Below are 26,079 nucleotides of genomic sequence, written 5' to 3'. Positions count from 1 at the left end.
CATATGGAACCACAAAAGACCCCAAATAGCCAAATTAGGCTTGAGCAAGAAGTAGAAAGCTGGAAGCATCACACTTCCTGGTTTCAAATCATAGTACAAATCTATAGTAATCGAGACAGTCTGGTATTGGCACAAAAACAGACACATATACCAATGGAACAGAACTGAGAGTCTAGAAATAAGCCCACACATATATAGTTAAGTAATATTTGACAAGGGAGCCAAGAATACTCAGTATGAAAAGGATTGTCTCTTCAATAAATAGTGCTGGGAAAGTTGGATATTTACATGCAAAAGAATGAAATTGAGCCCCATCATACACCACTCACAAAAATTAACTCAAAATGGATTAAAGACTTAAATGTAGAGGTGCCTAGGTGGAGCAGTTGGTTGAACATCCAACTCTTGGTTTCAGCTCTGTTAGTGATCTCAGGGTCATGGGATTGACCCTGCATTAGGCTCTGCGCTTATCACAGAGTCAGCTTGGGATTCTCTCTCCCTCTCCCTTTGCTTCTCTCTCTCTCTGAAGTAGGTAAATAAACCCTTAAAAAAAAAAAAGACCTAAATGTAATATCTGAAATGGAAGAACTCCTAGAAGGAGCACTATACAAGCCAGGCCAAGTAGTCCTTCCCTGTGATTTTAATTTTGAACCTTGAGGCAAGATGTTTCTTTCCTTTCATGTCCTTATGTTGGAATGATGTTAAGTCCAAAAGTGCCTAGGGTGCACTCCCCGCCAGTAGTGAAGGTTCAGCTGAGGGGGTTCAGATATGCCATGAGTGGATGGTGACCACTGTGCCTCACAGTGCAGAAAGAGGCCCTTAAAGGAAGTGGGTGGGGAGCTTCCTAGGGTAAATGTACTCCTAACATCTTCTCAGATGTTTAACTGTCAGCCAGTGCTTCTCTGAGGAACCATGGAAGACCAGGGAAGCTTCATCAGAAGCATCCTTTCCATGCTGTCTTCTGAGCTAAGTAAACTGTGAAACTGCCCCCCCACCCCCCACCCCCACACACACAACCTGTGAGCTATATGGGAGCTTGGTCAGTAGCAATTAATCCAGTACACTGTAGAGGTATACATAGGTCACAGTTTCATCTGAAGTAGAAGAAAATGAGACCAGCAACAGAGAGAAGCAGAGATGAGAGCTGAGAAAGAACAAACTTTTGATAGCATTTCAGCATCTGGACCCCGTCATCCATGAAGCCTGATCCAACACTACTTTTCCCAGTTATATGAACCAATAAATGCTCTTAAGTTGGATATTATTCTGTTGCAAATGAAATGGCCTAATGCAGAAACTGGAACAAGGAATGACAGACCTAATTGTGTAACTGCTTGGGTCAAGATAAGGAATATAACAATTGAGGTCTCCCTATCTTTGGCTGAAAAGCTGAAATCCTTAGTATATGGAAGTGAAGCAGTGGGTTAAACTGTTATCTAGTATTTTGTGCCTTAGGCAAAGTCCCCACCACCCTAAAGATAGGAACTTTATGGACTTGGTAGAAAGGCATCAGGATATTGGGGTGAGAAAGCCTGATGACCCAGAACCTTCCCAAACACCTCCATCACTGCAGCGCCCTTAGCCCCTGGCCTAACAAGGGTCATATCCTTCCCTGTTATCAGCTTTGGGTGAATGCTGGGGATGAAAGCAACACCTTGCTGTTTCACTTTTCTAAGAGAGACCAAGGTGATGTTAATCTGAAGCCCAGGCAATTATTGCCTAGGGACTGAAATCACAAGAGTGGGAACCCAGATTCAAAGACACTGATTTACAAGATTTTTGGCAGTTGTTACTAGCCAATGGGGCAACCCAAAATGATATAATCAGATCAGCCACCAAGGTTTCAAGCCAACTGTATCGCCTCCTGGGCAAACAGAGATTTGTGAGTGTTCACTTCTTAAGACAGCCTTCCAAGCCCTTATCACAGACAGTGGGTTGCTAAAGCAATAGAGACGCCAGCAGAGGAAGTCTCCCAACCATCCTTTCAGGCTTGGTGATGACGCCGATGGATGTCAGTAGGAAGGCTCGGGAACGCCCAAACTGGCTGACTAAGGAACCCACTGCATGTCAAGAGAAGGGAGCCGACAGAGATTGAACTCACTATTCCTGTCTATAAGGCTGGAGGATGCTGCTTGCTTCTCTGTAACCCATTTCTAAATGTGTTTCAGCCTTGCTGTCTTTCTTCTCTACTGACTTCCCTTCTCCATATGGCCACCATCTTATTCTTAGCCTTGGACAAGCCTATCCTCTGCTTAACAACAACTCAGCTACATTGTAACTATAATATGCAACACACAGCAATGAAAGGTCCCCAGTTAGTCACACAGGGGCCATTTCTTTATTCTCCAGTTTCTCCATTTCTCCCAATTCTCCAGTTGTTGAAAGGGCCTGGCAAAAGACCATAGCCACCTATGTAAAAGGGCTGCCATTTAAAGTAAGCATTACAGCAGAGATGGACATGAAACAAAAAGAGATTTTATGTAGCATTTATTTTTTTTTTAATCTCATCCTAATTTTGGCTTTATTCCTCATCTCCTATTCCCATTCTTTTCTTGGAAATCCAAACTTTTTTTTTAACAAAATGTTTAAAATCATAATTATCTAGAGTCATAACAAAATTTCTTCTCTCCAAAAAGGGGGAAAACACAGCTTTTATTCTTATGCACCATCCTCAAATACGCACATTAATATATATTTTATAAACTATTTAAAATAAAACCCTTCATCCTTTGAGGTTATTGATATTTTCTAGCTCACTGACACATTTCCCATAATACATTAATTCTACCCATTTTCATGAATGAGGTGGGAACTATACTAAAAAATAGGATTTTAATCCCTGAGGTGCCAGTTAAAATGGACAAGGTTGCCATTGCAACACAAGATTTTTAAAAATCAGCCTTAAATAATAATCATAAATCATGCTATCTGGATGACAGTCACCTCCATAGCATGGGGTCATTTAGAAAATGGAATTTAACTGGGTTAAGTTCACCCTGCTACTCCTAGCCTTCATGCCATGACAATCTTCCTTGTGTAAAGGAGTAACACATAGCAATGAAGTCTGCAGAAACTTCTGAGATCCTCAGAAATCAAGAGAAACCACAGTCCCGTTTCTCTAATCTCCATCCAGATTGCTAGAGAGGGTTTTTCAGCACCATCCTACGACCTGCAAAGATTGATGAACTGACTTGGTTTTTCTACTTCTCCATAAATTTAGTCGAAAAGGAAAGCTCAGTCCTCCTGGCTAGAAAATGGGCGTGCCCTCTTATCTCTGCCCCCAGGACTGCAGCAGAACTACGTTAAGCTCTGTGCCCACCCGCCCTGCAGCCCCTGGCCCTTGCCGACGGCTTCCTGCGGCGCGCGGGCTTGGGCTCCCGCCCCTAGTAATAGCGGTTCAAGCTCCTGGTCCCGGGAACCTCGGGTTGGCCGTTCATCCAGATCTCCCTGATGATGCGCTCCCGCTCCTCCAGCCGCTGGGCGCGCTCCAGCTCCTCGGCCGAGGTGAACACGTTCTTGTTCAAAGTCCTTTCGAAGCGGCGGTGCCTCCTGACCGAGATGTCAGACGCCGTGTCTGAGCTGCCATCCTCGCTGTCGCTGCTGTCGCTGCTATTCTCTCGGTCCTGCAGGCACTTCTTCCGGGAACGCTGCCGGCAGTCCGTGTGGCAAGAGATCCTCATCACCAAGGCAGCCAGGGTGAGCACCAGCCCGATGCACACGCCGGAGACAAAGTACAGAGCTGCTCGCTCAGGATTTTCTGCAGGAGGAGGAAGAAGAGGCATTTGAGAGATGACGACTCCATGTGCGGAGAGCACATAGGGCTCCTGCCCGCCTTGCGCACCTCTCACCACACCCCAAAGCTTCGACGGTTACAAATATTGCCTTCCCATGTGACAAACTACATAGTGTATTCAAAACGTAATTATCAACGAATGGTGAATCTGGGTATAGGGCGTATGGGATTCTTTTTTTTTTTTTTTTAAAGATTTTATTTATTCATTTCACAGAGAGAGAGATAGTGAGAGCAGGAACACAAGCAGGGGGAGTGGGAGAGGGAGAAACAGGCTTCCCAATGAGCAGGGAGCCCAATGTGGGGCTCGATCCCAGGACCCTGGGATCATGACCCGAGCTGAAGGCAGACGCTTAACAACTGAGCCACCCAGGCGCCCGGGCGTATGGGATTCTTTTCCTCTATTCTTGCAACTTTAAATTTGAAGTAATTTTAGAATGAAAAGATAAAAGAAAGAAAAGTATTATTTAGGATGTATTATAAGCAAGCAACTGTACCTAAATGTCATTTGCTTAGGAGGTGTATATGTGTTTAAAGCCTATTTTCGCCTACAGAGGAAGATTCTTGGCTTCTGAATTTGCTCCTGCAACCCCTAAAGAAACTTTTAATCACAGATGTAAGCAGCTTTTTTTTTTTTTGATGACAAATTTATAAATAAAATCAAGGACCAATGCCTCCTTTATTCTAACTATACCATCACAGGCCTAAGTCAATACATGTGGTCAGTCCTTAGATGCCCCCCACCTCTTAGTATTCTGACTCTTATACAAGCCCCTTCCTTTGAGGGCTGGACCTAGTGGGCCGAACCCAGTGATCTATTTCTAAAAAACAGAATATGGCAAAAGAGATGGATGAGTCTAAGATTAAGTTACAAAAGACTAACTTCCAACTTGCTTATGCGTTTTGTCTGGCTTTTCTCACTCACTTGCTCTGACGAGGCCAGCTACCATGTTGTGAGCTGCTCTACAGAGGGGCCCATCAGCAAATTAGTTTTCCATAATCTCTATTCACTGGTTAGTATGAATCAAAACATATATTTTTTTTGTGGGTTTTTAAAGAATATAAGTGGGATCATATATAATACATATCTGTTTTTTTTTAATTTAAGAATGTTTCTTAGAGAGATTTCCAGATATGCCAATAGCATTCTTTTTGACTGCTGCCTAGTCTTCTGTAGTATAGACATATCAAAGTTTAACTATTTCCTTATTACTATCACATAAATGGTTTACAATTTTTCACTATTATGAGCAATACTAATGTCAACATGCTTGTATCCTTGTACAGATCTCTTTATATACATGTAGAATTATTTCTACAGGTTAGTTATCTAGAAATAGGACAACTGCATCAAAGGGCATAGGCATTTTGAAGTTTTATGCATTCTTAATTGTACCCAAAAAAGGTTCTATCAGTCTAAATACAGCATATTGAATGCATGTGTTTATGATGCCTCCTTCCCTTTGAAACTTCTACCAAAATGACAGTGATGTGAATACAATAGATATAAATTATAGGTACAAAGAGGAGAGGAGAGAAGAAAATAGAAGACACTAGTAGCAGATACAAGGGTAGTCAACAAACAACATAAATGTGGTGAAAGGGGGTGACCAATATCATGGTGGTGTAAGATATCCCAATTTTTGTGTCCCTTTTTTTTTAACAGCTAATTAAGCATCCATCCACAAACAAAAGTGTCTCTGTGGGGACCCTCTGATCCAACAGCATAGGCCAAGAAAGCCAGGACGAGTCTCTCCCACCTGCCCATCAGATCATCCAGTAACAGACAGACTGCAGACAGAATTTGGTTTGGACTGTGGAACGAGCAACCCCAACCCTAACCCTTCCCAGCTGTGTTTGGGGAAAATCTTGAAAAGTGTTGACCTGGGCAAATACCCATGGATGAAACAGAATTCCAGCACATCAGTGAAGGAAACAAACAAACAAAACAAGTTTGAAGGAACTTTTCCAGTAGTGCCCCTCCCCGCCCCCCGAGTTGACATAGCACAGAATTGAACTATCCCGTGGCACCACTCTGTGGGGGAAAGGGGAGCAGTGTGTGAGTGCCTGGCTACCCTAGCTTTGCCAGATGCTGCACAGGAAACCCATTTCCCTCCAGCAACATTCAGAGTACTAAAGTGGGACCTCCATGACTGAGAGGAGGGAAGAAATTGGGAAAGAGGCAAGTAAGAATATCAAAGGGCATTATAAAGGGACACAGTTCATGCTGACTGAGCTCAGCATGTCTGGAGAAAGTCCACCCACAAGCCTCTGGGAGAAGCTCAGCCAAGGATCTTCCTACCACCTGGCAGACATCCCTAATACCCCAAGTGCTAAACCCATACCTTCCCTCACTTTGAGGTGGTTCCTTACTTGGGCTCCAAGATTGGCGGCAAAAGTTGGGTAAACCGGAATGCTATCAGAAACACAGACCTGGAACTGTGGGCAAGAGAGAAACCACAATCTTGAGCTGCAGCACCACCTTCTGGAAAAACAAAAGAGAGGTTTCCAGGAGCCAACCAGGTGAGCTGTAAGATCCAGAGAAGACATAAAAGCTTAAGAATTCTGCCACAAGAGGGAGCAAGAAGTGTGGAGCAGGTGTATAAATACAAGGTCTGAGAGAATCCCATATACAACAGGACCAACAAACAATATACCCCATCTGAAAGCAACTAGTGAAGAGTTGAGGAGGTGTCTTTTACTTCAGAGGCAAAGCAGCAACACAAAATTACAAGGAACATGAAGAATCAAGAAAACATGTCATCATCAAAAGATAATCCTTCAATAAAGACTTCAAAGACATGAAATCTTATGATCTAGCCGATAAAGAATTCAAAATAACTGTTTTGAGGAAACAATGAGCTACAAAGAAACACAGAAGATAATTCAGTGAAATCAGGAAAAAATACATGAACAAAATGAGAAATTTAGCAACGAGATAGAAACCATAAGAAAGAACCAGACAGAATTCTGGAGCTGAAGAATTCAATGATTGAAATGAAAAATGCAATAGAGAGAATCTGCGGCAGAGTAGATCAAATGGAAGACAAAATAAGTGACCTAGAAGACAGTGCTTTTCAAACAACCCAGTGCAAGGCAAACAGAGAAAAAAGAATGGCAAAGAAAGCCTATGTGATCTATGAGATTCGGTCAAATGTACAAATACTAGCATAATCAGGGTTCCAGAAGGAGAAGAGAGGAGGAAGGGGCCAGAAAGTTTGTTTTAAAATATAATAGCTGAGAACATCCCAAAACTGAGGTGACACTTTGACATCCAAGTTCACAAAGCTAATAGATCACAAAGCTAATATCTCAATGCAAAAAGACCTCCAAGCCACATTATAATGGAACTGTCAAAAATCAAAGAAAAAGAAACCTAAATGTATCTAGAGGGAAAAAAAAAAAGTATAACTTATAAAGGATTAGGCTATCAGTGGATTTCTCAGCAGAAACCCCACCGGCCAGGAGAGAGAGAGTGGACTGACATAGTCAAAATGCTGAAGAAAAAATTACCAGCCAAGAATACTCTATATGACAGTTATTCTTCAGATATGAAGGAGAAATAAAGACTTTCTCAGTGAAACAAAAGCTGAAGGTATCCTGCCTTACAAGAAATGCTGAAAGGAGTCCATCAAGCTGAAGTGAAAAGATGCTAATTAGTGGCACAAAAACATCTGAAAGTGTACAACAAACTGGTAAAGGTAAGTATGCAATCAGATTTAGAAAACTCTAAATCTGTAATAGAATAGTGTGTTAACCACTAAACTATGGTATAATTAAAGGAAAATAGTACTAAAAATAACTGTAACTATTATAATCTGTTAATGAACACAATATATAAAAAGAGGTAAATGGTAACATCAAAACTATAAAGAGGGGAATAAAAGGGTGGAGCTTTTGTATGCAGTTGAGAAGCTTTCAATGTTTTACCAATGAACACGATGTTAGCTGTGGGTTTGTCATATATGGCCTTTATTATAATGAGGTATGCTCCTTTTATACCCAATTTGTTGAGGATTTTATCATGAAAGGATGTTGTATTTTGTCAAATGCTTTTCCTGCATCTATTAAGATGATCAAGGAAACATAGGGAGATGAAATCACTGTCTTTAAGAGATATCTGCACTCCCATATTCGCAGCAGCATTATTCACAATAACCAAGACATGGAAACAACCTAAGTGTCCATCAAGAGATGAATGGATAAAGAAAATGTGTTGTGACCTTAAGTACATTATTCTAATTGAGGTTAAGTCAAAAAAAGTAAGACAAATACTGTATGATATCACTAATATGTGGAATCTAAAAAAGTCCTCATAAAAACAGGGTATAGTAATGGTTAATAAATGCTGGAGAGTGAGAGAATTGGGTATGTGTTGTTTAAGGCTACAAATTTGCAACCAGTAGATAAATTTAAGTCCTGGAGATTTAAAGCACAGCCTAGTGAATATAGAAAACAATATTGTATTATAGACTTCAAAGTTGCTAAGACACTAGATCTTAATTGTTTTCACCATGGAAAGAAAGATAATTAGGTGATGTGAAAGACATGGTAGTTAATGTTATGATGGTAGTCATACTGCAATATATAAATGTATCAAGTCAACACCTTGTAACCTTAAATCTACATAATGTCATGTCAGTTATATCTCAATAAAAATTAATTGATTGCTTGATTTAAATAAATAAATAAATATTCAGTGAGGGAGGATGAAACTGAACCCTGTCTAGTTGATATCCAGGAAACATTGAGAGGATTGAGGGAGCTCCTGGCCTTGAGGAGCTTAACAGCCCAGCAGGGAAGCAGACCCACCCATTCCCATACTAAAGGGAAGAGTTTCTATAGAAGCATGAAGAGGGATCTCCAGAAACACAAAGGTGAGTGGAAAAGCTAACGTTCAGATATGGGGATCTGAGAAGGCTTTCTAGGAAAGATACCCAAATCCATGCTTTTACCAGGATGGAAAACCACTGGGCAGACCAGCATCAATTTGAAACCTCATCTCAGTCATCTTTTAAACACTACTTACCTACCCTGCTGAGTTGTGGTAAAGGTTAAAGGTATTACAGATGACCAGCATAAAGGGATTATCCAAGATCTTGGCAAGGAGAGGCATTCAATAAATGATAACTCTATTTATTTATTTTCTTCCTTCCTCCCTCTCTCCCTTTCTTCCTTCTTTCCACGTTCTCTACCTCCCTTCCATCCATCCCTCCATCCATCTAATATTTTTTCCTCCTCCTCCCTTCCTTCCCTTCTCATCCCACCCTTTCTTCCCTGGAGTGTGTCTCCATGTTTTTCAAACCCTGCCCTCACCACGCCCCCATTTCAGAGGTTAACTTTGAAGATGGTTACTGAACTTTATCTTGGGAACCCCTCTTCTCCCTCTAGCTTAACTAGTGCATCCTATCCTGCTACTCCAACCAGAAAACATACTCTTTTGCCTACAGCTTTCTTAGACATGGATTCCCAGAAAAGCCCAGTAAAAGCAATGAGAGAGGGCAAAGAGTTGACTGGGCCTCACTGGTTCCTGAGGAGGTGACTCAGGGCTGATTTTCACAGCTGATATAATTTGTTTTGTTTTTCTTCATCATGCTTCTGCAAAAATCAAAACTGTAGCTCTATTGTGGTTGTTTTCTCTAGTCTGTGCTCCAGGTCACTTCCTCCTGGCCAATGATCCACCCTGGTCTTGGCCAGATCCAGACAGCTGTTAATTGCCCAGGAAGTAGAGTGGGGAGGGCTATTGTCGGTTGTTTTCCCTCAGTAAATAAAAATAAATGTATTGCTGTATCTTGCTTCCTGTAGGGTCATTGTTTTCGTGGGCAGGAAGAGGCTCTATGTGGAGGTCCTGGGCTAATTTCATTTGCAACCTCGGAGGTCAGATCATGCCCAGCAGACTCTATAGGAGAAGAGCAGCATCAGTCTAGGCCAGATCAGCTGGTCCCCGTGCAAGTGTAACTGGTTCCCCTGCCTAGACTTTTGGCCTCAAAGCTTGCAACCCCCCCTTTTTTTTAAGATTTTATTTTATTTATTTATTTATTTATTTGTTTGTTTGTTTGTTTATTATTTTATTTTATCTTATTTTATTTTGAGAGAGAGAGCATGAACAGGGGACGAGGCAGAGGCAGAAGGAGAGGGAGAAGCAGACTCCCCGCCGAGCAGGGAGCCCAGCTGGGGACTCAATCCCAGGACCCTGGGATCATGACCTGAGCTGAAGGCAGACGCTTAACCAGCTGAGCCACCCAGGTACCCCAAGCTTGCAATCCCTTGATTGGAAAGAAAAATGTTTACAAATAGGTTTTAAAGAAGAGTAATGGGGCTTTTGTAGAGTCAGGGGGTATTCAGCATAATCTCTTCTCTGAACTCTTAAAGCATTGCAAGGATTCCTCTTTATGAGATTCTGCCCCTCCCCATAGAGAAGCAAAAACTCCCACTGACGCTTCTGCCCTCTCTGAAATGCTGGAGAAAGCTGCCCTCTTTCTTCCATCCCTGACTTGTTCTTCCTTGGGAAGAGGAGGTGTGGGAGAATCGCTGCCCCACTAGGCTGGCTCTGGAGTATATATACTCCCTCGCTTTCGCCTCTTTCATCTTCCCTTACCACCTGTCCAGGCCATAAGCATCCCTAAAAGAGGCCTTCCTTTGACCTTACCCATCATCCTAATGCACCCTGCTCACCTTCCTTCATCTACCGCTGGAAAGATCTATGGTCCTATGGCCCTAGGACTAAGGGGAGCTAGGTAGAAGGCCCTGAACATTCTCTGCTCTGGCGTAACCAATGCTGCAGTTGATACCCTATTCTGATTCTTTACTGACTCCTTGAGTCTGGAAGGGGGGGGAGAATGTGATTAATTAGCCCCTCTGATCTAGGCAGCACTTTATGTAGTTGTATTATAGTTAGTTATGTAATGACTATATTTCCCATACAACAGTGAGAAATTTGTGGGCAGAATCCACCTGCTTCACTTTGGATTTACAGAACATGCAGCACATTGCCTTGCTCATTGTGTGTATCTCACAAATATTTACTGAATTAAATCATGAATACATAATTTCTAAAAGTCCGGGTAATACATTTATTATATATGGATAAATATGTATAATAGATGTACATATGTGTATATATGTGTGTATACATATAAATGTGTGTGTGTGTATAATGGTACAACATTAAAAGAGTAAGGGATGAAAAAAATTTATAAAATCACCATAAGCCCACAACCTGAATATAACTACACACTGTGTAGTGTAGTGAAGTGAATTTTCTTCTGTTCTTTCTTCCTATCATATAAATATGTACATATCTATTTATATTTACTTGGTTGTATTTATATAATTTATATTTTTATCTGCATACTTTTTTTGTTTGCTTGTAAGACTATGTTTAAACGCAGTTTTAGGTTCACAGCAAAATTAAGAGGGAAGTACAGAGATTCCCCATAACCCTCACCCCCACATACCCATAGCCTCTCCCATTATTAACATCCCCCACCAGAGTGATACATTTGTTATAACTCAGGAACCTACACTGACACATCATAATCACACAAGGTCCATATTTTACATTAGGGTTCACTCTAGGTGTTGTACATTGTATGGGTTTGGACAAATGGATAGTCAGAGTACTTTTGTGTATAATGCTACTTCCTTTTCTCCTTGTTTCATGTGTTGCCTTATAATGCATTCTCAGAAAAGGAATATTTGTGTTAGAGGATACGTATTTTTATACCTCTTGATACATATTGCCAGTGGCTTTTCAAAAGTAATACATTAAATTTTCTTGCCATCAGCTGTGTATGAAAATACTACTTTTACCAAACCCTCTCCAGGAGAGTATAGTCCAACTGTTAAAATTTGTTCTAATATGATAGGTCAATAAATGGTTTCTTTATTCCACAGAAATTTACTGTTAGTCTGTAGTGTCTTTGGGGCTAAAGACACAAAGGTTCTCAACTCTCACAGGATTTCCAGTATAAAAGGGAATAACATGAAACAGAAACTACAGTACTTTCTTCAAACCCCAAATTTGTGACTATCAATTGAGTTATGCTGGATTAGACTCCCTCACTGCTAAGAGACCACCTCTCTCAAGCCAATCTCATGGGAAAAGTGATTCAAATTCTGGCTGGCTACTACATAGTTCACACCGCTGTACTTACAGTTACACATTCAAAGAATATTAGGTGATGGACATTAAGGAGAGCATGTGATGTGATGAGCACTGGGTGTTAAACGCAACTGATGAATTATTGAACACTACATCTGAAACTCATGGTGTACTCTATGTTGGCTAATTGAATTTAAATTAAAAAAAAACAAGGAATACTGTTTAAATAAGAAAAAAAATGATCCCCCAGTACATCTGCATTGGAAAAAATTACTGTAAATAAAGCAAAAAGACAAATGCCAAAATTATGAAAAATATTTGAAATATGCCACAGAGACAAGGGGCTAGTACATATGTGTACTAGAACACCTAGAAAGAGCATTAAGAAAAAAGACCAACAACCAATACAGAAAATGGACAAAAGATTATGGACAGTTCACAGGAATAGAAAGACAAATGGCCATTCAGTGTATGAAAAGCTGCTCACCCAAAGCAGGACTTGGCACACTATGCCTCCTAAGCCAAACCTGACCACCGTGTGTTTTGTTATCGGCACACAGCCGTGCCCATTCATCTATGCTCTATGTCTGCTTTAGGCCAACAGCACAGGAGTTCGGTAGTTAGAACAGAGACTGTATGGCCCACAAAACCAAAAATATTTATTATCTGACCCTTTACAGAAAACGTTTGCTGACCTGTGACCTACAGAAACAGAAATTAAATGACATTTAGATATTTTTCATTTATCAGATTCTCAAATCTCAACAGTTTAAAAATAGCGTTGCAGGACCTTCTTATGCATCCTAAAAAGAGTAAATGGGTAAAACTCCTGAAGTGGCACTTTGGTGATATTGACCTTAACTAATAATTTATACACCTTTTGATCCAACAGTTCCACTTTTGGGAACTTATTCTACAAATGCACTTGAACATGTATGTGTGCCCACAGTTCTTTTTATTGCAACCCTGTTGCCCTGTTTGAAAAGATTTGAACTACTCCCACTGGCCAAGAGAGGACTGGTTAAATTATGGTTCATCTGTACAACGGAACAGTATATAGTCATCTAAAAGGAGGAAGCTCTCTATACGCTGATATAACATATCTTCATGATAACGTTTTTGGTGAAGAAAGCAAAGTACACAAGAGTATGTATGATATGCTACCTGTGTTTAAAAGGGGCGAGGATGAGACTGGATGTTCATCTTTTCTTACCTGTGCACAAAGAACTCTGGAAGGATGCAGGAAGGACTGATGATGGCTCAAACGTAGGGACTGGATGGAGGGGGCAGCTCTGAGCTAAGACTTCTCACTATATATCTTTTTATATCGTTTGATCATTTAGCCATGGTTATTCACTGATTAGTTGAGCACCTATTGCCAGTGCCTCTAGAATAGTGCCAGACACTATTCTAGAGGCTGAGGAAAGAAACAAAAATCTCAGTGTTCCTGGGAGCTTATATCCTACTGGGATAGATAGTAAATAAACAAGATAAACAAATAAAACAGGTTGTATGTTAGATGGCAATAAGGTGATAAGGAGAAGAAAACAGTAAAAGTAGGAAGGAGGATATGAAGTGTCAGATGTGTGCTGGAGGGGAGCAGGCAGGTGGAGTGACCAGAGGGAATCTAACCGAGAAGGTGACTTTTAAGGAAGAAATGAAAGGAAATGGAAGAGTGGTCAGAAGAATGTATTATCAATTCAAAACATTAAATTAAAGAGCAATCATTCCATTTAATCTTTCTAACAACCCTATTAGAAGTTATTTATGAGGTCATTACTATTAATGAGATGATTATCCTCATCATAAATTATTATGTTATGATCCCAAGGGGTTGCTTGCACAGAGTTGAAACAAGAAATGTTAACTGCTCCAATCCCAGTACTGAGATACAGGGAAACAAAACGTGTGTGGAGGAGTACATGGAAGGGCAGGCACCTAAGCCAGGGTGGGAGAGTGAGGAGAGAGGATGGTAGAACCTGAGAAAAGGTGCAGGAAGTGGTTTAGAATAATTGAAATGAGATCTTGATCAGGGAGCTCTACAACTAAACAAGAGCACCGAGAAGTCAAGTTCAGACACTAAAAGCCCTGAGAAAGCACATAAGAAACTGCGGATTGGAGAACTCACACTACCCCCAAATCTCTTCTCCCTTGCTTGCCTCTACAGCATGTTTTCCAAACTCAGCACTATTGACCTCTTGGACCAGTTAATTCTTTGTTGTAGGGGGTTGTCTTGTGCATTGTAGGATGTTTCTCCACTGCTAGATGCCAATAGCAGCACCCCCCACCCCAGTTGTGACAACCAAAAGTGTTTCTAGATATCTCCTGCAGTCCCCCATAGGGCAAAATCATCCCTGGTTATGAACCACTAGTCTAAAGGTTGAAAAAGTTGTGTCATTTTTTTCAGCTAGATGGTCAGGTAACACAGTTCTGGCCAATGAAACATGACATCTACTGGATCGTCCTTCCTTTTTCAACCATCTTGAATGAAGGCAAGAGCAACAGCAACCACTTTGCAGCCATGAGATGACAAGCATAAAAGAAAGGACATGAGAATCACAGAGATGGTGGTCCCTACATCTTTGAGCCAATGCACCACCTTCCTCCAGACTTCTTGTTATGAAGGTAAGATATCTCCTATGTGTTTAGGCCACCAAGTTGAGGCTTTCTATTATTTGCAGCTGAAAGCAATCCTAACTATAAACCATACAAAAGTGTTTGGATTTCATCCCAGAGATAATGAGGATCCACTAAAGTATTCTAAAAAATAAAAAAGAATTACATCATCAGACCTAGTTTGGAAAGATCATTTTGCTACAAAATACAATCTTTGCTATGAAGCAAGATGGGAGGCAGATAGACCATGGAAAATGCTGTTATGCAAGATAAGCAAAAACAGAATGGGGCTTGGATCAATTAATTCATTGATGGTGGGAATAAAATGGAGGGGACACATCTGAGAAACACTGAGAGGCAAAATGGACTGACCCTAAGCAACTGGATATGTGCAGTGAGTAAGATACATCTTCTGGCGTAGGTGATGCCCTACATGGTACATAAAAGAAAGAACAACTGACAGAGAAGGACAATATTCCATGCAAGCCAGGTTGAATTTGAAATGTTTATGGCACACCAAGTTGTAATGTTCAGGGCACTTAGATACACAGGCCTAGAAGTCAGAAAAGAATAAGGAAGTGGTAATTTTTAAAATATATGGATGATATAATTCTAAATTTTTTTTTAAGATTGTATTTATTTATTTGAGAGATTGAGTGAGCACAAGCAGGGGGGAGGGGCAGAGAGGAGAGGGAGAAGCAGACTCCCTGCTGAGCAGGGATTCCCAACGATCCAGGACCCTGAGATCATGGCCTGAACCGAAGGCAGATGCTTAACCAACTGAGGCATCTAGGTGCCCTAATTCTAAATTTTAAATTCCAATAAAATAACATGACTTATTACAAAAGTGGTATCAATGAAGTATAGAATACTTAAACATACAGCTAAGCAAAAGAAATTTAAAAATACACGGACACACTCATAAAATCCCAGCATCCAGATATAATTTGCAATAAAATGTACTTACATATACATGTGAATATACAAACATAAATGGCCCCATACTGCATATGCTATATGGTAACAGGCTTTATTCGCTTAAAAACACATCATAAACATTTTTCTATTTCAATTAATATTCACCCATTTTTTTGATTTTTTACTATATAAACAGTTCTGAGATCAAATGTCCTCATAGTAAAATTTTTGCCCATATCCCTAGTTATTTCCTTAGGATACATTCCTAAATGTGGAACTTCCGGCTAAATGGTATACATGTTTTTAAGGCTTTTGACAGATATTCCCAAATCACTCTCTAGAGAGGTTGTAGCAATTTACAATCCCATAACACTGTGTGTGAGTACTCATTTCTCCACACTTTCTCCAAAACTGAAATTATATACATAATCACTCAAATCTTTGAGAATTTTATAAAATAAAAATGTTAACCTCATTGTTGTTTTTATTTGGCATTTGTTTAATTGCTAGAACTCAGGCCATGTATGTTTTATCAGCGATTTGTAATTTTTCCTTGGCAAACTGCTGATTCTTGTTTTTTGTCTACTATTCTTTGGGAAATCTGATCTTTTATTGATTGGTAAAAGCTCTTTATATGTTATAAACTTTAACCCTTCTTCATTAATGCTGCATTTTTCTCTTAGTTTGCATTTGCCATTTAATTTTAGGGTACATTTAGATAAACAGGTATTTAAAATTATTCAAATTATCAGGGCACCTGGGTGGCTCAATCGTTAAGCTTCTGCCTTCGGCTTAGGTCATGATCCCAGGGTCCTGGGATTGAGCCCTGCATCGGGCTCCCTACTCAGTGGGAAGCCTGCTTCTCCCTCTCCCACTCCCCCTGCTTGTGTTCCCTCTCTCACTGTGTCTCTCTCTGTCAAATAAATAAATAAAATCTTTAAAAAATAAAATTATTCGAATTGTCAAGGTTTGAAATGGCTATTGTGAAGAATGAGAACAAGATGTTACCAGAAGCAAATACAGACTGAAGTACTACTTGAAAGGCTCAGCTGAAGTTTGATACCATGAATTTCTAATGGTTTCAATCTGCAAAGCTGTAGCAGCATTTGGTTATTTCAGGCAGAGGGCAAAACGGGAGAAAGAGGGATTTACTTAGAGTTAGTGTTTTGCCTGTTGTTTTAATCAGGAGCTAGACAAAGAAGAAGGGAGTTGTGTGCATTAGCAAATATGTTGCTGCAATGATGGACCACATGGACGAAATAAGAGGCAACTGATGCTCCGGAAGAAATTAGAAGGGATCAGGGGCCCCTGTGTAGCTGAAGACCACATACAGCTGAGTGAGAATCTAAGCGAGCTACAAGATTAGGACATTTTTTACAATTTTCTTTGAACATATTTTTTATTATTGCCTTCAACCCATTTGTTCTATTTTCTTCTTTTAAAACAATTATTTTGTATCTGTTATATTCACTTTCATATTTTAAATTCTCTTAACTCATTTTCTTTACAGCCAGAGATTGTTGCCCATCACACTCAGAATTCATTTTTAGCCAGCAAGTCTATTTACTGGATCTGACCCATTTTATTTGAGCCACTTTACTTTCCATTTCCTTGCATTCTCTTTATTTCAGCCCATATTTATTCAAAAGGAGCATTATCTTCCTGTGTCCCAACCAATATTTAATTCCAGAATATGGGGTGAGGAGGAGAAAGGTTGGAGGGGGGATGCAATCTATCAGCCCTAGCAAGATCACAAGACACACGGTAAACACCAGACCATTCAATGAATTACCACGTTCAATGGTCACAACTCAGGGTCATGCTGGCTGAAATGGAAAACTGCCAGGTACTTCCTGTGCCAAGCAGAACTCCAAAGCCCAGGAGCCTGTATGCTCTCACCCAAGATATATTCTTGCAACAGTTGATTTGCAAGTGTCCTTGGAGGCCTTGGAAACTCCAGGCCCTCCCTGCCACCACCCACTTCATTTTGGGGATGTCTTCACTAGAGAGTTGAGAGCATCATCATTCAATTGCTTATGAAACGTAATACACAGTATGGCCTCGAAGAAAGAGCAAAGCTGAGATTCCTCTGATGTGTGGTGTCAGGGGGAAGGAGGCCCCAGGCACCAGACTTCCTAGAGTGGTGAGGAGCTGACCGATGACCCAGGCCTTTGCTGACCCAGAAAGGGAGAACCCTGGCCTTGAGGCCTGTGTAGACTACATGCTGCATCTTGCCGCCCCTGAGAAGTCCTCCTTTCTAAAATTGGGTTGCATGTCATCTGAGATCCTCTCTCAAAGAGAAGCCAGGGGCTTCCTTTATCCTCAACCCTGGCTCAGATTTGCCATTGTAAATAGATATATCAGGTTTTATATCTGAACTCTGAGGTCACCACATATCAACCCTGGCTAGAGAACCAGAAAGCAAAATCAGTCCTCTGATTAGAGGAATTCTAATCAGAACCTCAGCCCCTTCCTTTTTATACAACATCCTGAGACAACAGGCAAAACAAAACATAGTGAAAGCAAACTATCAAAAAAAAAAAAATGTAAAACTCATTCAAGCAGCAGAAAATTGGTTTGGTCATTGAAACCATTGAGCATTTTCATGTATTTTTTTTAATTTCAGCTTGATTGAGGTATATTTTCATGTATTTTTAAATGGCTCCTCTTACAAGAACAGCATCTATTCTCAAGAAAGGATCTTGAGGAACAGTAGACCATCTTCCTAAGAGTATAACTTTGAATTAAGGAAGGGACAAATATCAGGCTCTCTCAGACTCACATGCTTTGTGTCTTCATGTCTCCCAGGAGGTTATCACACACCTCATACAGCCCCACAGACACAGACCACACACACACACACACACACACACACACACACCTGGGCGGGACTGAGAACCACTGCATAGAAATGAGCAGGCTGAGGATACTCCAAGAGCTTCTCCCACAGGGAGTCAAATGCATAATGACGGGAAGATAGTAGCCCCAGGCTACTTCATTCACTCGCTGGAGCCCAAAGGAAACCAAACATTTTTAGCAAGATAAAGCTTTTAGAGTCCCCCCCACCACCACCACTGATTACCAAATTAGAGAATGCCAAGCTTAACTTTCAAACCAGAAGATCTTTTATCTCAAAATTCAGCGCAGCAGAATCCCTCTGCTACAGCTATGTAGCATTTCTCTCCTGAGAATAAGGCCACTGATGGCCACCCAGGGGATAGCCTCAGCCCTCAGCCCTGGCCCAGCCAAGACTGGACAACTACCTGAGACAAAGGAATAGGCCGCTAGGATGTTGCTGAGCAAAGCCATGTTCACGCACTCGGTAATCACCAGGTCTGTGCTACGGCAGAAGGGCGGCCTCGACGTCGCATCCAGAGGAAGCCTCTTGGAAATGCTTGAGCTGGACCAAGGCGGCACCTCCCTCTCTTCTCTTCTGTCTGGGAACACAAAGTGAGTGATGAGAACACATTCTGCTTTCCTGAGGCCGTGTTCCAGGTAGACTGGACTGAAGAACAAAGAACCAGTCTCCTAAATACCAGCCAGCCTTCCCAGCCAGGGATCTGGGGTCTTGTGCCCTTTGTTCTAGCTAGCTTCTTGACTTTCAAGGAAGCAGCAACTCCTTCCATTTCTGTTTTTCCTGGACTTTCTCCTTTCTCTTCCTCATCTCCTCCCCAGTTCCCTTTTAACACTTTCCCCTCACCTTCCTTGGAACTTTTTATTGTATTCTGTCTGGCTCACCTTGGAGGCACAGCCCATCAGCACTTCGGTCACTCACTGTAACCTCTCCTCTTTGCCTGGTTCTGCTTTCTCCAGCATTGACAGTATTGCTGTACTTTGATCAGTTTGCCTCATCCTACAGGTCACCAATTGTGTGTCTTTGGTAAAGGGTCAGAGCTGGCTGTCCCAGATATACCGAAGTGGTTCCAGTTCTTAAATGCCCACAAGAACTTGGGAGCTTGAGCCCACTCTCTGCCGCCAGCTTCATGACTTTACCTGTGACCATGATGGGCCAACCACATACACACATATACATACACACACACACAGACACACACACACACTGCCACAGCCTGCCCACCAGCAGAACCGTCCCACCGGGGTTCAGAATAGGGACTTGGGATCTCAGTGTTAAGCAGCTCAGCCTCTGGCTGATGGAGCACATCCTCTCCCCAGCTGCTGCTGCGGCGGCTCAGACCTGGCATTATCATTACCCAGTTCACTCAGAGATGCTCTCGCTGAGATGAAGGGATGAAAAAGTGGCAAAGACCCTGACAACTCCTATTCAATGCTGCCCTAAGCTGAGGATGGGGAACTGAGTCACAGTGAATGGAGGGATGTCAGGTTGGGGAATGCTAAAGAAGCAGAAGCCTCCAGTCCTTGGAGAAGAAACAGGTTCTCAGGGGGGTCATGGTCTCAATAACATGGACCACACAAAAGGGCCTGGGGAGCTGCAATTCTGCAGGTGGAGAGACTGGGTCACAACAGAGAAGACAGCTCATTTTCTGGTAGATTCCAATGGGCTCAGGGAAAACCACAGCAAGGAAAGAAAGCCCAACCCAGAGGCTGAGCTCCTTAACACTGAGATCCCAAGTCCCTAGGGGCAGGTCCTTTGAATTGACTTCTGATAGGCAACAGTGCCATGTTTCCAATGTGTTTGGTGTCAGGGTCCATGAGAGAAGAGTGGTAAGCCGGCATCTTGGTGGCGCCCGTGTTTCAAGCTAGACGAAGAGGTATCCCCATTACACTTCTTAACACAATACACAGCCACTTCCATAATATCTGACCCCTACCTTAGCTCCTAATTCATCTCCTACTTGAGTCTATACCCATACACGTACACACAGAAATGTAGGCATGCCTAATGCTCCAACATTACCAGCTTACTTTTAGTTACCCAAACACACCAAGTTCTTTTATCTTTTTTTTTTTAAAGATTTATTTATTTATTTATTTGACAGAGAGAGACACAGCGAGAGAGGGAACACGAGCAGGGGGAGTGGGAGAGGGAGAAGCAGGCTTCCTGCGGAGCAGGGAGCCTGATGCGGGGCTCGATCCCAGGACCCTGGGATCATGACCTGAGCCGAAGGCAGACGCTTAACCGGCTGAGCCCTCTTTTATCTTTTCATGTATTCGATCATGCTTTTCCTTTTGCCTAAAATGCCCCCTCCTCCCCTTATCAGTCTGGCAAATGTTTCCTTTAAAAGAGATTCAAAAGTCCTATAGCAATCTCAAAATCCCAATGACTTTTTTTTCAGAAATAGAAAAATCCATACTAAAGTTCATACAGAATCTCAAGGAATCTCAAATATCCGAAAGAATCTTGAAAAAGAACTAAGTTGGAAGTCTCACACTTTCTGATTTCAAAATTTATTACAATTTATTACAAAGCAATAAATTTGTAAGCAAAACAGTGTGGCACTGGCATAAAGACAGGCATATGGACCAATGGAATAGACCAGAGAGCTTAGAAATAAGCCCTTACCCCTTGTCAAATGATTTTCAACAAGGGTGCCAAGACCATTCAATGAGGAAAGAACAGTCTTTTCAACAAATGGTGTTGAGAAAACTGAGTATCCACATGCAAAAGAATGAAGTTGAACCCTTACCTTATACCATATTAAAATTTAACTAGAAATGGGTCAAAGACCTAAATGCAAGAGCTAAAATTATAAAACTCTTAGAAGAAAACACAGGAGAAAAGCTTTATGACATTGGATTTGACAATGATTTCTTAAATATGACACTAAAAGAACAGGTGGCAAAAGTTAAAATAAACTGGACAAAAGTTAAAATAAACATCAAAACTTAAAACTTCCGTTCATCAAAGGACACAATCAACAAAGTGAAAAGGCAACCCACAAAATGGAAGAAAATATTTGCAAATCATATTATCTGATTGGGGGTTAATATCCAGATTATATAAAGAGCTCCTAGAAACTCAACAACAACAAAAACAAACAACCTGATTTAAAAAAATAGGCAATGGACCTGAACAGACCTTTCTCCAAAGATGATATGCAAATGATCAATAAGCTTATGAAAAGATGTTCAACATTACCAATCACTAAGGAACTGCAAATCAAAACCACAACGAGATACCTCCTCACACCCATTCAGATGGCTAGTATAAAAAAACGGAAGGAAGGAAGGAAGGGGAAGGAAGGGAGGGAGGGAGAGAGAGGGAAAGAAGAAAGAAAGAAAGAAAAAGAAGAAAGAAAGAAAGAAAAAAGAAAGAGAGAGAAAGAAGAAAGAGAAAAAAAAGAAAGAGAAAGAGAAAGAAAATAACAAATTTCAGAGAGGATTGAGAGAAATTAAAACCCTCATATTGTTGATGGGAGAGTAATATTGTCGAGGCACTATGGAAAACAGGGTGGCAATTCCTCAAAAAAGAAAAACTTGAATTACTGTAAGATTAAGCAATTCTATATCTGGGTACCTATTCAAAAGAATGGAAAGCAGGGACTCAAACAGATATTTGTACACCAATTATTATGAAGCATTATTCACAGTAGCCTAATGGTAGAAGCAATTGACGTATCCATCCACAGATGAATGGATAAACAAAACGTGATACACACACACACACACACAATGGAGTATTACTCACAGACTTAAAAGGAAGGAATCTGTGACACATGCTACAACATAGATGAACCTTAAGGATATTATGCTAAATGAAATAAGCCAGTCACAAAAGAACTGTAATGAATCGACACACTGTATATTCCACGTATATGAAATACCTAGAGTAGTCATATTCATAGAGACAGAGTAGAATGGCGGTTGTCAGTGTCTGGGGAAGGGAGGAATTGGAAGTTATTGTTTAGTGGGTACAGGGTACAAAGTTTCAGTTTTGCAAGATGAAAAGTATTCTGGAAATGGATGGTTGCACAACAGTGTAAATTCACTTAATGCCACTGAACTGTAAGTTTAAAATGGTTAAGCTGGTAAATTTGTGTTATATGTATTTTAGCACAATTTTAAAATAATAATAAAAATAAGGTGCTAATGAGGTACAACAGTGAATTTTGAAAGTGTTACTCCTTTTAGAGAATCCTGCAAACAAATTTTGGTTTTAAGTTAACAGGAATGTCAGTAGAATTATTTTATACTGATATTAAAATTGAAGTCAATAAAATTCCAATTTATATCACACTATAAATGTAGCTTAATTTTAAGTAAAAAATGTTATTTCACTTTTAAAATTGGATAGTAAATAATTGTAATCTATCACATTTAGAACCTAAGAGGAAAAGCATATCACACCATTAGATACAAAAATGTGTTTGTGTAAAATTTGATAAAAATTCATGATTGAGGGGGAAAAAAAAGGAAAGGTCCACTGCAGCGAAGCTCCACATCACTCAGACCCTTTTCTTTGGCTATCAAAGTATCCAGATATTCTTCTAATATTGCACCCACGATATTGTAATTGGAATGGTCAGTTTACAGGTTTTCTTCTAGACTGAAAAGGCATCTGATATATCCTTGTTCTAAAAATCTAGCATGGTACCTGATGAAAGAAGGTTCTTAGTAAATGCTGGCTGGCTGAGAAACAAATAGAGCATTCAGGCATGAGTTTTTATGCATAAGTCTCTGAGGGTGTTTCTAAACAGGTCTGAAGGTGAGCCACCTAGAAGACCAAAGGATACCAGGGCTGACTGGCTCTGAGTGGGTGCCAGGCAGAACACTTTGTCAGGACAATGAGAGGTTCACATTCAAGATGGAAGCTTTACTGTGGCACAGAAATTCTTCCTACGAGTCTCCCCATGCCCCAGGCACTAATGGAGAGGGCTGCAGGAGCTAGAAGTAAGAAGAGGGATGAAAAAGACAGGCCAAAGGTAAGGAAAGACAACCTCTGGATGGCCCACCCAAAGGAGCGACCAGGAAGATCCTCCATGGTCCGTCCACATGGCACAAGTCAGCCTCTAGCAGGGGTCAAGGAGTAACTATTTCAGGCTTCAGGGGCCATGGAGTCTCTGTCTCAACTACTCAACTTGGCCACTGTGATACGAAAGCCACCACAGACAATATGTAAATGAACAAGTGTAGCTGTGTTCCAACAGAACTGTATTTGCTACATAGATGGTAGATCCAATTTGGTCCATGAGCCATAGTTTGCAGACCTCTGGTCTAAAGTCTTACTACTTAAATTATGGTTCGAGGACCAGCAGCATTGACATCACTTGGGAGCTTGTTGGATCTACATAATCTTGGACACCATCCAAGACCTTTGGAATCTAATTCCCATTTTATAAAATGCCCAGTAGAGTTAACAAAGTGCTCTACCTGACCTCTGTGATCCCCTTCAGCCTGAGCACTAAGATACTTTAACAGCACAAGCCCAGGAGGCACTTAGTGCCTCCTTTATAAATCTGACCTAGGGTGTGAGGGCGAGTCCTCACCGGCCCTGCCACACAGGAAGTTCTCCGGGTGGTTACGGGGCACCTTAGTGAGGACACCGAGACAGAGGGCAGGGCTAGGCAGAGGAGATTCTGCTCAGGACAGCTGCCAATGAGACATGGTCTGCAGAAGTTAGAAAAGTGATGAACCCCAGAGCCAAACTCTAAACCAAACCCTTCTCCCTGACTCTCCCTTAATGGGGATGGAACAGTCCAAGTAGCTCTGGACACCTCCCACTGGTGATTTGCCCTATCATTAAAACCTTTCTGCAACTCCTACTGTGATGATTAATTTTATGAATCAATCTGACAGGCCATGGGGTGCCCAGATTAAACATTATTTCTGGGTGTGTCTGTGAGGGTGTTTCCAGATGAGGTGGAGGGAGGAGGATTCTGCCCCCCTTTTTCCTGTCTTACTGCTTGAGTTGAGACATCTCATCTCATCTTCTCCAGCCTCAATTTGGACTGTCACCATTGGCTCCCCTCATTCTCGGGCCTTCAGACTCGAACTGAACGATACCACAGGCTCTCCTGGGTCTTCAGCTTGCAGATGGCAGATCCTGGGACTTCTCAGCCTCCACAATCACATATATATATCCTAGTGATAGGATATATATATCCTACTGCTTCTGTTTCTCTGGAGAACCCTGATCAATACACCTACCAATATAAAGGTAAGGGGCATGAAGCATTCATCCAGCCCCAAGTACAATTTTGTGGTCTGTTCCTCAAGGAAGTCCCTTACCACTGCCTAGCTCCTAGAATCAGTGATTCTCAACTTTGGGCAGTTTGCCTCCCACAGGGGACATTTGGCTATGTGTGGTAACATTTTTGGTTGTCAAAATTGCAGTGGGGGTTAATACTGGCATCTAGTGGGTAGGCGGGAAGGATATGCTAAACATCCTACAGCACACAGGACAGCCCCTCACAACAAAGAACTATCTGGTCCAAATGTGAATGTATCAAGATTGAGAAACCCTATTCTAAAACAAACATCATTACTTCATTTACCGGTCTAAGTGATTCTCAGTGTTTGTGAAGCTCGTATGCATCACCAGTACCGTTAGGACGGTGTCAGGAGAGGGTTGGCAGGCGTTGGTCAGGACACGAGTCCAAGCTCTGGGCCAGTAACTCAATATTGCCAGTGTCCAGGAGAAGAGCTCACATTAACCAAGTGCTCAAGAGAACACATCAACCAATAGCAGTTTATTAATTCATAACTGGGGAGTCAGCTGGTACATGAGCTAAATCAGGTCCTCTTCTAAACAACTGGATCCTGGGGATTATCTTGGCAAGGACAAAATTACAACTATGGAGCTGCCTAGTTGCAAAGCTAGGGCTTTCTCCTGGTGATAACCCATTGGATTAACCCCACACTACTCTAGGGGAAGTCGTGTTTAGAGGACACTCCAGGGCCAGTCAACCAGCATCACAGCATACTCTCTTTGGACAGAACCCACCAATTCTTATAAATCTTACTCTCTGACAGCTTTCTCTCACCCCTGACTCAAAGCTCCTTCAACTAATTACTGACAAACTGCAACACAATTGAAAAAACACAGCTTCTGTCCATCACTTACTTCCCATAATTCTGTCTCCCTAAACACATGCTGGTCTCCTGATGAAGATGACAGCCTGTCTATGAGCACCATCTCTTAGACGGAATGGCTAATCATATGCATTGGACATTATTTTCACTGGCTTCCATTTTAGATGTAACCTCATTCCCAGTGCTGCAAAATCATATTCTCTGGAACCCTGAGTCCACTCATTTATATTGAGTGTAATCACTGAATTGTATAAAATGAAATGTGCCTGAGGATGACAGATTTCATCTTATACTTCAGTAGCAGCAGTGAGTAGGCCCTGGTGCATAAGCCTCTGTGCAGGTGACTATCTCATTACACAGTGGGGGGGGGGGGGGGTGGGGTGAAAACTCATTATCCCCTTAGCTACCTGGGGAGGGATGTGCTGTCAGGAACAGAGGATTATCTGGCAAAAACAGTTCATCCCTGGTGATGTTGGTGCCAAACAGGAGAGGTTCTGAAACTTGGTTGGCCCCAGTTGGCTTCTCAGGCTCTGAAAGAAGAGAAATGGCACAAAAAAAAACATCAGAAAGCCATCACATGCTCAGGAGATCACGTCATACCTAAGACCTAGTGTCGCCATGAACCTAGCTGAGAGGCCCAGGCAAGGTTTCCTTGGACCTCTGAAAAGATGCAGTGGCATCTCCTGAGAGGATAAAACCC

The 26,079-nt window shown here is 41.5% G+C and overlaps 1 protein-coding gene across 1 annotated transcript; it reads right to left on the bottom strand.

The window, feature by feature from the left end:
- Positions 1 to 2,479: 2,479 nt before the first annotated feature.
- EVA1A (eva-1 homolog A, regulator of programmed cell death) lies at positions 2,480 to 26,079 on the bottom strand. The gene is made up of 3 exons (XM_021699177.1): positions 25,787 to 26,079; positions 18,692 to 18,865; positions 2,480 to 3,757 (listed from the first exon to the last, which is right to left on the bottom strand). Exons 2-3 carry the CDS (start codon positions 18,735 to 18,737, stop codon positions 3,384 to 3,386), a joined length of 420 nt encoding a protein of 139 aa, XP_021554852.1. The 5' UTR covers positions 18,738 to 18,865; positions 25,787 to 26,079; the 3' UTR covers positions 2,480 to 3,383.

This window comes from Neomonachus schauinslandi, chromosome 10 (assembly GCF_002201575.2).
Source record: "Neomonachus schauinslandi chromosome 10, ASM220157v2, whole genome shotgun sequence".
Classification (NCBI taxonomy): Eukaryota; Metazoa; Chordata; class Mammalia; order Carnivora; family Phocidae; genus Neomonachus; species Neomonachus schauinslandi.
The sequence above is the reverse complement of the archived record's forward strand: the minus strand, read 5'-3'. Positions and strand labels throughout refer to the sequence as shown.

Bases quoted from the DNA above. Each gene is read 5' to 3' on its own strand.
- EVA1A (XM_021699177.1), bottom strand. From the start codon at position 18,737: ATGGCTTTGCTCAGCAACATCCTAGCGGCCTATTCCTTTGTCTCAG. The intron at 3,758-18,691 runs GTAGTTGTCCAG...CTCCTCCTGCAG, and splicing joins GGCCTATTCCTTTGTCTCAG to AAAATCCTGAGCGAGCAGCT.